The sequence below is a fragment of the Rhinopithecus bieti genome, unplaced genomic scaffold (assembly GCF_001698545.2).
Source record: "Rhinopithecus bieti isolate Rb0 unplaced genomic scaffold, ASM169854v2 scaffold_15133, whole genome shotgun sequence".
Taxonomy (NCBI): Eukaryota; Metazoa; Chordata; class Mammalia; order Primates; family Cercopithecidae; genus Rhinopithecus; species Rhinopithecus bieti.
The window spans coordinates 436,231-449,088 of record NW_016808815.1 but is presented as its reverse complement, the minus strand read 5'-3'; the positions used below and the strand labels follow the sequence as shown (position 1 = coordinate 449,088).

The following is a 12,858-nucleotide window of genomic DNA, read 5'->3' as shown; positions in this document are numbered from 1 at the left end:
AAAAAAAAAAAAAAAAAAAAAAATAGATATCATGGAGTATTTGACCTTGTATTTGAATAAATTCTATGTGGACAACAGTTCAGAATAATCATCCTTTTTCAACTCTGTGAATATTCAAGTGTTCTAAGACTGTTCTTATGTTACTTACATGGTACATGATTATAATCTACTAAATATTTTTACCGTATTATACAGAGAATATAAATCACATGACCATTATACTTTAGGAATTCACATTCTAAATCAATAACATTTTTCAGTGTGATAGTGTGCTATTGAGTTAAGTAGTTATAACCCAAAGATATCATAGGGTTGGCTGGGCTCGGTGGCTCACGCCTGTAATCCCAGCACTTTGGGAGGCCAAGGCGGGCAGATCACGAGGTCAGGAGATCGAGACCATCCTGGCTAACACAGTGAAACCCTGTCTCTACTAAAAATACAAAAATAAATAAATAAATAAAAATTAGTTGGGCGTGGTGGTGGGCACCTGTAGTCCCCGCTATTTGAGAGGCTGAGGCAGGAGAATGGCGTGAACTTGGGAGATGGAGCTTGAAGTGAGCCGAGATTGTGCCACTGCACTCCAGCCTGGGCGACAGAGCAAGACTCCGTCTCAAAAAAAAAAAAAAAAAAAAAAAAAAAAAAAAAAAAAAAAAAAAAAAAAAAAAAAAAAAAAAATACCATAGGGTCCTGAAAAACAATCTCAAGCATTGGGTGGGTGCCCTTTGAGAGTTAACTCGTGATCAAGAATGTTCCTAATCTTTGGTAACAATAGGCCCCTGCCTTCTTTCTTGCTAAAATCTTGTGCGTGTGTGTGTGTGGGGGGGTGTGTGTGTAGAACTTAATTGTCTTTTTAATCACTTTTAGTGCTTGGTCTGTATATGTTTGAAATTACAGCAGTTAGATACTGATAGTATCTTTTGAGGACACTTCAGTGGTATATATCTAGTGAGTTTTTCTTTTTCTTTCAGGAATTGATGCCAACATAAAGGATAGCTTAGGTAGAACTGTCTTGGACATTCTGAAAGAACATCCATCTCAGAAATCTCTCCAGATTGCAACACTCTTACAAGGTAAACAGTATTGAATGATGGATGAGTTTGCCTTAAAGTTAGGATCAGATTAAAACTGTTATAGTTTTCTTTTGGATTTTGAGTTAGTGTTTACTTTTGAACAAACTTACTAGTTTTATTTTTTATGGTAGACTTTTAAACTAAATAATAATATCTTTTAATGTTTTATTTTGGTTTTAACTACTCAGTAAGTATTTTAAAGAAGTTAAAGTGTTTATTTACTCATTTGATATTAGAAGTATTTTTAAAATTCATATATATGTAGTAAATATGTAGTTATGAGCTGGAAGTTAATAAAGCTATAAAGTAGTGATGATTAAGTATTGTTTCACATTTGAATAATACTTTGAGTGTTTTCAGGGATTTGCTACTACTTTGGTTTCTATGACCCTGTGAAGGAAGATAAGTCAGATATTATTTTATTTTTGCACATAAGGGAAACTGAGGCTCTGAGAGATTTGATTTGTTCAAATTCATGTCTCTTAAGTGGCAGAGCTTGTATCTAAATGTTAGATTATCAATAATAACAAAAATTGTATTTAGCCAAAAGAATACAGATTATTTCCTTCCTGATCCAATGGTGTAAAATAACTCAGTCTTACCAGCCTTAGTTTCTGGTAAAAGTCATTTAAGTACATTTGTTGTTAGTGGCAGTCATTAGCTCTATTGAAGGTTTGACAACTATCTAGGTATGATTTTTGTTATTTGCATTTTGCATACTTCACCACTTGAACTAAAACTTTTATAAAAAATTAGATTTAAATGCTTTCCCTTCCTGTTTGGTGATTAGGCCTGACATGTAGCATGTTACTTAAAAACCCCAGATGTTTTTTCTCTCCTTTAGCTTCTACCCTGTTCAGCAGTGATTATTTCCTACACTTGTTATGGATTGGCTGCAAGTATGACAGAGGAGGGTGGTAGATAGGTTTTATTAGGTGTCATTTGGGAAGCTGAAGAACAGCATTATTCTGCAGGGAGATAAATGAATTAAAACCAAGTCAGGCAGGGAACATGTAGATACAAGTTGTAAACAAAAGCCAAGGAGGAATAAAAAGAATAGAAGCACTATATGCAGCCATTGTCCTCTCTTCTCTATTTCCAAAACATTTCAGGGAAGTTCAGGCCCCTACAATTTACTTATCAATAAAGAAGTTAATTGCAAGTCAAATGCATGCAGAGATGAATCAGAGAAGAATCCAATCATAGCCTTTTATATAAATTAAAATTAAAATTAAATTGAATAAAAGCTAAAAAATAAGAGTGGCACATACTATTTTTATCAGTCTTCTCCCTCTAGGCACTTTGTATTTCATATTGGATTTTGAGTCTCAATGAATTTTGTTTGTGTGTGTGTGTGTGTTTTTTTTTTTTTTTTTTGAGAGGGAGTTTTGCTCTTGTTGCCCAGGCTGGAGTGCAGCAGTACGATCTTGGCTCACTGCAATGTCCACCTCCTGGGTTCAAGTGATTCTTCTACCTCAGCCTCCCAAGTAGCTGGGATTATAGGCACTTGCCACCATGTCTGGCTACTTTTTGTATTTTTAGTAGAGAGGGGATTTTACCACATTGGCCAGTCTGGTCTTGAACTCCTGACCTCAGGTGATCCAGCCACCTTGGCCTTTTAAAGTGCTGGGATTACAGGCAGGAGCCAAGGTGCCCAGCCTCTCACTGAACGATGTTTTTTTTTTTGAGACGGAGTCTTGCTTTGTCACCCAGGCTGGAGTGAAGTGGCACCCTCTGGGCTCACTGCAAGCTCCGCCTCCCAGGTTCCCGCCATTCTCCTGCCTCAGCCTCCCAAGTAGCTGGGACTACAGGTGGCCGCCACCTCGCCTGGCTAGTTTTTTTTTTTTTTTTTGTATTTTTAGTAGAGACGAGGTTTCACCATGTTAACCAGGATGGCCTCGATCTCCTGATCTCGTGGTCCACCCGCCTCGGCCTCCCAAAGTGCTAGGATTACAGGAGTGAGCCACTGCACCTGGCCGCCTCTCACTGAACTTTTAAAAACTGAAGCATGTGTGTAATATGTCTTTTGGGAAAAGCAAAATAAATGTCAACCACTAGAAAAGGCGGTGTGACATAATCATGGACTTTTTAAAAACATACTGCATGGGTTTATCTAAGATGAAGTGTTGTTACATAGGAGTAACTATCTTTGCTCTCCTAAATGGTCAAGATTAATTAGGTATGTTAATTTGTGACAGGGCATACAGGACATCTTTGAAGTTCTCTAATTACTGGCAAATTTCAGAATGTGAACACATCATCTCTGTTCTTTGCATTCCTGGATTTCCCTGGTAGAAATTATTTGAATGTTATGAGGACATACTTGTTTGGCATGAGACTACAAATTTTCTTTATTAGATTTTAAGAAAAAGATTCTTGAATAAAGAAGTATACGCAAATGATCTGTATGAAAAGGGATTTGTTAATTTAATCTTTATACAGAGGTTACAAACTAGCCACTTGTGGGCTGAATACTTTGGCACATAGCACACATGCTTTGTTTATATCACATATTTTGAGCCCACATTGTGTTTCCATAAAAATTGGATTAGCTGTTAACATTTAAAAATCTAGAATTTGGCTGGGCGCAGTGGCTCACGCCTGTAATCCCAGCACTTTGGGAGGCTGAGGTGGGCGGATCACAAGGTCAGAAGTTCGAGACCAGCCTGGCCAACATGGTGAAACCCTGTCTCTACTAAAAATACAAAAAAAATTAGCCAGGTGTGGTGGCACGCGTCTGTAGTCTCAGCTACTTCAGGGAGCTGAGGCAGGAGAATGGCTTGAACCAGGGAGGTGGAGCTTGCAGTGAGCCGAGGTCACACCACTGAACTCCAGCCTGGGTGACAGAGCGACTCCATCTCAAAAAAAAAAAAAATAAAATAAAATCTGGAATTTTAGCTCAAACTCTGGAGTTTTGGTTTCTCTAAAAGAAGTTTTATTTCAGGGATGAACTTTAGATTGGTCATTTTTTCTCTGGTTAAACATGGTCTGTGAGGCTGAATATTGGTTAACATTTATTTCTACATTCAGATGCTGTTTTCTTTGTGATTAAGAGAAAAGAGAGATGTTTTCTTGTCTTATATTTATCTGGCTTTGCCACCTATTAGCTGAATGAACATGGGCAAGTTAATACTCCCCTTTACTTGTAATCTTTAAAACTTAGATCCTGCTTGTGTCATAGTTTTGTAAGGATTAGATGAGTTAATGTATACAAAATACTTAGAACAATGCTGGGTCCATAGTAAGCAATATTTAAGTTTAAGCTGCTATTCCTAATATTATATCAAAACTGGAAAATGAAAATAGGCTGAGTATGGGACATTACTTAAAGAATAATGGCAATGAACATTATTTCTTTGTGGAAATAAAGTTAATATGCAAATTGTAGTTATCTTACAAGATTACAGCACCATTTTGAAATGAACTTATTCCATTTCATTCATTTATGTTACCTGGCTGGTTGTGGTGTCCATCTGAATTTGACATTCCTGTTTTAGGGTTTAAATCTATTCAAAGCATCTTTCAGACAGTTTAAAACCTTCAGATGGAAAGTAAAGAGAACAACAAGTTTATTGTATCTTCAATAGGTGAATTTATTTTAAGGAAAGAATGTTTTAAGTTTAGTTTGTAGAAGAAAGGGGTTCAAGAGTTTCTCCCAAATAATCTGGTGTCTTTTTTTTTAATTAAAACTTTAAGGTCATCATGATGTTCTTTTGATATGTTTGGTTTTTTGAAGTTCTTTTGAAAACTTAGGATATGAGAAAATAAATGCAAAACTGATCACCAGAAGTAAAACATAAAATGTACTGGTTTTAAATAAATGAATTCAAGTATGTAATCTCAAAATGTATACACACAGAGTATTTAGAAGGTGTGGGAAGATCTTCAGCCCTTGAAGAGCCTGTGCAGGAAGATGCAACACAAGAAACACATATTTCATCTCCTATTGAGTCTCCCTCCCAAAAGACCAAAAGTGAGTACCTAATTATAAAGCCCTGGAAACTATGCTAGACTTGTATGTACAGTTGTGAAAATTTCAAGTCTAATAGGTTATATCCTATACTCTATATTTCATCCATTTATAAGAGCTCCTGGTACTGGTTAGGGCTTCTCAGCCCTGAGATACAGTAGTGAGCAAAGCAGAAAACCATCCCTGCTGTAATGAAGTTTATCTGGAGTATATATTTCTTAAATGTGTTTTTTTCTTAAATGTGTTTTCCCCAGCTTTATTGAGGTATACTTGGCAAATGAAAATTGTATATATTTACAGTGTACAATTTGATATATACTTTGTGGAATAATTGCCAAAATCAACTAATTAACATAGCCATAATCTCACATAGTTTTGTGTGTTTGTTTGTTTGTTTTGTGGAGAGAACACTTAAGATAACTCTCTTAGTTTCAGGTATACAATAGAATATTATTAACTATAGTCACCATGCTGTATTTTAAATCTCCAGAATTTATTAATCCCCGTAACTGAACCTTAATACCCTTTGATCAACACTTTCTCATTTCCTTCACTCCCCAGCCCCTGGCAATCACCATTCTACTCTCTGTTTTATGACTTTGACTTTTTTAGATTCCACATGTGAGATGTGGTATTTGTCTTTCTGTACCTGGTTCATCTCACTTAGCATAATGCCCTCTAGGTTCATCCATGTTGTTACAAATGGCAGGATCTCCTTCTTTTTTAAGGCTGAATAATAGTCCATTGTTTGTGTAGTATGTATATAAATGTACACACCCACTGCATTTTCTTTATTCATCTGACAGTGGGTTTGCTTTCATGTCTTGGCTGTTCTGAAGGATGCCATAATAAACAGAAGTATTGGGGAACCTGACCCCAATATTTCAATGTAGGTTCTTTCTGTTTTCCCTAAGTGTTGGCCAGTCTGAGAAATAAAGAGAAAGAGTGCAAAGAGAGGAATTTTACAGCTGGGCCGCCAGGGGTGACATCACATATTGGTAGGTCCATGATGTCCACCTGAACCACAAAACCAGCAAGTTTTATTAGGGATTTCAAAAGGGGAGGGAGTAGATGAACAGGGAGTAGGTCACAAAGATCACACGCTTCAAAGGGCAGAAGGCAGAGCAAAGATCGCATGCTTCAGAGGAAACAGGGCAAGGGAAAAGCAAAGATCACAAGGCAAAGGGCAAAATTAGAATTACTGATGACGGTCTATGTTCAGCTGTGCACATATTGTCTTGATAAACATCTTAAACAACAGAAAACAGGGTTTGAGAGCAGAGAACTTGTCTGACCTCAAATTTATCAGGATGGGATTTTTTTCCCCACCCTAATACGCCTGAGGGTACTGCAGGAGACCAGGGCGTATTTCAGTCCTTACCTCAACCGNCAGGAGAATGGCTTGAACCAGGGAGGTGGAGCTTGCAGTGAGCCGAGGTCACACCACTGAACTCCAGCCTGGGTGACAGAGCGACTCCATCTCAAAAAAAAAAAAAATAAAATAAAAATCTGGAATTTTAGCTCAAACTCTGGAGTTTTGGTTTCTCTAAAAGAAGTTTTATTTCAGGGATGAACTTTAGATTGGTCATTTTTTCTCTGGTTAAACATGGTCTGTGAGGCTGAATATTGGTTAACATTTATTTCTACATTCAGATGCTGTTTTCTTTGTGATTAAGAGAAAAGAGAGATGTTTTCTTGTCTTATATTTATCTGGCTTTGCCACCTATTAGCTGAATGAACATGGGCAAGTTAATACTCCCCCTTTACTTGTAATCTTTAAAACTTAGATCCTGCTTGTGTCATAGTTTTGTAAGGATTAGATGAGTTAATGTATACAAAATACTTAGAACAATGCTGGGTCCATAGTAAGCAATATTTAAGTTTAAGCTGCTATTCCTAATATTATATCAAAACTGGAAAAATGAAAAATAGGCTGAGTATGGGACATTACTTAAAGAATAATGGCAATGAACATTATTTCTTTGTGGAAATAAAGTTAATATGCAAATTGTAGTTATCTTACAAGATTACAGCACCATTTTGAAATGAACTTATTCCATTTCATTCATTTATGTTACCTGGCTGGTTGTGGTGTCCATCTGAATTTGACATTCCTGTTTTAGGGTTTAAATCTATTCAAAGCATCTTTCAGACAGTTTAAAACCTTCAGATGGAAAGTAAAGAGAACAACAAGTTTATTGTATCTTCAATAGGTGAATTTATTTTTAAGGAAAGAATGTTTTAAGTTTAGTTTGTAGAAGAAAGGGGTTCAAGAGTTTCTCCCAAATAATCTGGTGTCTTTTTTTTTAATTAAAAACTTTAAGGTCATCATGATGTTCTTTTGATATGTTTGGTTTTTTGAAGTTCTTTTGAAAACTTAGGATATGAGAAAATAAATGCAAAACTGATCACCAGAAGTAAAACATAAAATGTACTGGTTTTAAATAAATGAATTCAAGTATGTAATCTCAAAAATGTATACACACAGAGTATTTAGAAGGTGTGGGAAGATCTTCAGCCCTTGAAGAGCCTGTGCAGGAAGATGCAACACAAGAAACACATATTTCATCTCCTATTGAGTCTCCCTCCCAAAAGACCAAAAGTGAGTACCTAATTATAAAGCCCTGGAAACTATGCTAGACTTGTATGTACAGTTGTGAAAATTTCAAGTCTAATAGGTTATATCCTATACTCTATATTTCATCCATTTATAAGAGCTCCTGGTACTGGTTAGGGCTTCTCAGCCCTGAGATACAGTAGTGAGCAAAGCAGAAAACCATCCCTGCTGTAATGAAGTTTATCTGGAGTATATATTTCTTAAATGTGTTTTTTTCTTAAATGTGTTTTTCCCCAGCTTTATTGAGGTATACTTGGCAAATGAAAATTGTATATATTTACAGTGTACAATTTGATATATACTTTGTGGAATAATTGCCAAAATCAACTAATTAACATAGCCATAATCTCACATAGTTTTGTGTGTTTGTTTGTTTGTTTTTGTGGAGAGAACACTTAAGATAACTCTCTTAGTTTCAGGTATACAATAGAATATTATTAACTATAGTCACCATGCTGTATTTTAAATCTCCAGAATTTATTAATCCCCCGTAACTGAACCTTAATACCCTTTGATCAACACTTTCTCATTTCCTTCACTCCCCAGCCCCTGGCAATCACCATTCTACTCTCTGTTTTATGACTTTGACTTTTTTAGATTCCACATGTGAGATGTGGTATTTGTCTTTCTGTACCTGGTTCATCTCACTTAGCATAATGCCCTCTAGGTTCATCCATGTTGTTACAAATGGCAGGATCTCCTTCTTTTTTAAGGCTGAATAATAGTCCATTGTTTGTGTAGTATGTATATAAATGTACACACCCACTGCATTTTCTTTATTCATCTGACAGTGGGTTTGCTTTCATGTCTTGGCTGTTCTGAAGGATGCCATAATAAACAGAAGTATTGGGGGAACCTGACCCCAATATTTCAATGTAGGTTCTTTCTGTTTTCCCTAAGTGTTGGCCAGTCTGAGAAATAAAGAGAAAGAGTGCAAAGAGAGGAATTTTACAGCTGGGCCGCCAGGGGTGACATCACATATTGGTAGGTCCATGATGTCCACCTGAACCACAAAACCAGCAAGTTTTTATTAGGGATTTCAAAAGGGGAGGGAGTAGATGAACAGGGAGTAGGTCACAAAGATCACACGCTTCAAAGGGCAGAAGGCAGAGCAAAGATCGCATGCTTCAGAGGAAACAGGGCAAGGGAAAAAGCAAAGATCACAAGGCAAAGGGCAAAATTAGAATTACTGATGACGGTCTATGTTCAGCTGTGCACATATTGTCTTGATAAACATCTTAAACAACAGAAAACAGGGTTTGAGAGCAGAGAACTTGTCTGACCTCAAATTTATCAGGATGGGATTTTTTTCCCTACCCTAATAAGCCTGAGGGTACTGCAGGAGACCAGGGTGTATTTCAGTCCTTATCTCAACAGCATAAGACAGACACTCCCAGAGTGGCTGTTTATAGACCTCCCCCCAGGAATGCAATTCTTTTCCTAGGGTCTTAATATTTAAAATTACTTGCTAGGAAAAGAATTTAGTGATATCTCTCCTACTTGCACATCCATTTATAGGCTCTCTGCAAGAAGAAAAATATGGCTCTATTCTGCCCGACCCCACAGGCAGTCTGACCTTATGGTTGTCTTCCCTTGTTCCCTAAAATCACTGTTATTCTGTTGTTTTTCAAGGTGCACTGATTTCGTATTGTTTAAAGCACACATATTTTACAATCAATTTGTACAGTTAACACAGTGGTGGTCCTGAGGTGACATACATTCTCAGCTTATGAAGATAACAGGATTAAGAGATTAAAATAAAGACAGGTATAAGAAATTATAAGAGTATTATTTGGGAACTGATAAATATCTATGAAATCTTCACAATTTATGTTCCTCTGCCATGGCTCCAGCTGGTCCCTCCGTTCGGGGTCCCTGACTTCCCTCAACACAGAAGGGTGCAGATATCTTTTCATGATACTGGTTTCATTTACTTTGAATAAGCACCCTAAAGTGGGATTACTGAATCATATGGTAATTCTATTTTTATTTTTTTGAGGAATCTCCATACTGTTTTCCATAGTGGCTATACCATTTTACATTCCCACTGACAGCATACAGGCTTCCCTTTCTCCACATCCTCAGCAACACCTCCTATCTTTTGTCTTTTTGAGAATAGCCACTCTAATGGATGTGAGGTGATAACCCATTGTGGCTTTGATTTACATTTCCCTGATAATTAGTGATGTTGAGCACCTTTTCGTATACCTTGGGTCATTTATGTGCCTTTTTTTGAAGAAATGTCTATTTGGGTCCTTAGCCCATTTTAAAATTAGGTTATTTGTGTTTTTGCTATTGAGTTATGTGAATTCCTTATGTATTTTGTGTATTAACCGCTTACCAGATCTATGGTTTGCAAATATTTTCTCCCATTCCTTAAGTTATCTTTTTAGTCTGTTGATTGTTTCATTTGCAGTGCAGAAGCTTTTTAGTTTGATCCAATCCTGTGTGTTCATTTTTGCTTTTGTTCATATCCAAGAAATCATTGTCCAAATCATTATCAAGTTTTTTCCCTATGTTTTCTTCTAGGAGTTTCATATTTTCAGGTCTTAATGTTCCAGTCTTTATCCCATTTGTGTTGATTTTTACATAGGGGATGAGATAAGGGTCTTATTTCATTCTTTTGCATGTGGACATCCACTTTCCCAACACTATTTATTGAAGAGACTATCTTTTCCACATTTTGTATTCTTGGAACCCTTGTGAAGAGCTACAGTAATCAAAACAGTATAGTACAGGCATGAAAACAGACATATACACCAATAAAACAGAATAGAGTCCAGAAATAAATCCATGCATCTATAGTCAGCTGATCTTAAATGTTTTAAGTCAGAATAAAATATTAAAATCTGGATTGTAATTGCTGGAAATTTTTTTCAGAATAAGTTACAGGTATAAGGTACCTTTCTGAGACTGTTTAGAAATGTGCATATTTTCATGTAATCTACAAAATCTTCATGTTTGACAGATGATGTATGTTATTTATACTATTTATCTGTTTCTTTTGTGTTTTTGCTTTATATCATATACCATAATTCTTAATGTACTGATTACCTATATTATTATTTGTTTAAATAACTTGTACTATTTCTGTTTATTGAACCTAGGAAGAAGGTTTTCAGCACCATTTCAAATTTGCTAATGAATTCTGTTAGTGAAGTAAAATACCAATGAAAGATTATGGAAATTAAATCCTATAATAAGTGAAGCTTTGGGAATTGTAATTCTAGATGCTTTTATGTACTATGTATACATAACCTTACAATAATTATATTTTGAAAAAGAATAAAAATAGGCAAAATTATAATCTCTTTTGTCCATTAATGTTGTTGTACTAATTATGGTTGAGTACCTCATTTTCAGCAGAATAGTGTCTGACTGCTTAATCTTGTTGTATTTTGAGTTCTATCACCATAGCAGTCATATTTTTATTGCTTAACAGTAAGTTTTAACAATAACCTTTCTTGAAACTTCTGAAAAACTTATTCTCATAGGTGAAACCGTCACTGGAGAATTATCAAAACTCTTGGATGAAATAAAACTCTGTCAAGAAAAGGATTATTCATTTGAAGACTTGTGCCACACAATATCGGACCACTACTTAGATAATTTGAGCAAGATTTCAGAGGAAGAACTTGGGAAAAATGGAAGCCAGAGTGTAGTAAGTAAGACGGGGGGAAATGAAGACAATGTGTCTGCCTTTTCCAGTTCAGTGTGTACACCTAAGAGGCATGGGATGTGGTGCATTATCAGATTCCACCACTGTAAGATGTCAGTTTCCTTATTGCACTTTTCCTGACGTTCTTTGGGGTTTTACTCTCAGTGCGTGTGTAGGGGAAGGAGTGTTTTGACAGATCACTTGACGATCTCTCTACTGTTAGACTCTTTCTTAAACACATGGATTTTTAGTAGTGTTGTTGTTGTTGTTGTTGTTGTTGTAGTATTCCTTAGTTTTACTGGGCATAATGATGTTGGTTCCCAAAAAAAGACAAAAACCTTCCTTTTGACTATCTTCCCTATTTTCTCTATGAACTCAGTCTAACAGAGCAGAGCCACACGTATGGTTTCCTCACTTCCTCCTTAAGTAATAGTAGGAGAAAAATATGGAAAGTTCAGTCTGCATATTTTTATAATATGCAAATCCCAAGAGGTTTCTCTTCAATAAGCTCAGAATCTTAAGCATGAGTTAGTTCCTGTGACAACCCCTTATGATAGTGTTCTTTGAAAATATTGTCATATAAAATATTAAAGGTAATATGAGGCAGAAAAGCAGATGATATAGTTGAGTAAGAGTGAGTATTTCTATTTTTTAGGAATAAGAGTTTACAAAGAGGAAAGAAGGGAGATAAGATTAGAAGGACAGATTGAGGTCAGGCCATGGGTGATTCTCGCTCATTTGAATTTTATATGAACACAATAGCAAGAAAAACTAAGAGAATAAATCAGTTTAATATTAAGATTTGTAAACCTACTTTTTGTCCTGTACAGGAAGGATTTATAGTATATGCTGGTATTAAAGGAAATACATTATTCTGATAAGAAATCTTTTGTCACTTTTAGAACTTAATTTGTTACAGATATGTCATACTTTATTCAAAAGCCAGTAATAGAGTGAACTGTGTTAAGTATGTCATATTATTTGTGAAAACTAAAAAAAACTTGCTAAGTATAGTGACTGTCCATTACGAGAACATTTACTTAATTCAGTTACTTAAAGTAAGCTGTGACACTGTTTCCTGGGATAGCCCTTGCTAATCTAGTTCCATGGCTAGTCCTACCTCCTAGGCCTGCTTTTTTTGTTTCATTTTGTTTTTGTGCTTCACTTTTCTTGCAAAACATCCTATTATTGGCACCAATAAAAATTCTTTATGAATAACTATGAACAGCTGTATATGTACTGAGGTTTTCAATACCTGTAGGTTTTACAAATGAAATTTTCATATTAATGAAATATTTATAATAGTAACTTTAATGTTGGGACAAAATCCTCTGTTAAAATATCTGAAACAGGTGTATGCTATCTCTAGATTACCAATCAGTTACATTTTAATATTTCCTTGAAAGTTAGTTAGAACTGGCCGGGCGCGGTGGCTCAAGCCTGTAATCCCAGCACTTTGGGAGGCCGAGACGGGCGGATCACAAGGTCAGGAGATCGAGACCATCCTGGCTAACCCGGTGAAACCCCGTCTCTACTAAAAAAA

General features: G+C 35.9%; 1 protein-coding gene across 1 annotated transcript in view; it reads left to right on the top strand.

Moving 5' to 3' along the window:
• Positions 1-12,858, top strand: part of ANKS1B (ankyrin repeat and sterile alpha motif domain containing 1B) — a 626,390-nt gene that overhangs the window by 222,847 nt on the left and 390,685 nt on the right. Inside the window, exons 6-8 of the mRNA XM_017887238.1 lie at positions 969-1,070; positions 4,930-5,043; positions 11,152-11,318. Coding sequence (XP_017742727.1) covers positions 969-1,070; positions 4,930-5,043; positions 11,152-11,318 — 383 coding nt within the window. The remainder of the gene's footprint in view (positions 1-968; positions 1,071-4,929; positions 5,044-11,151; positions 11,319-12,858) is intronic.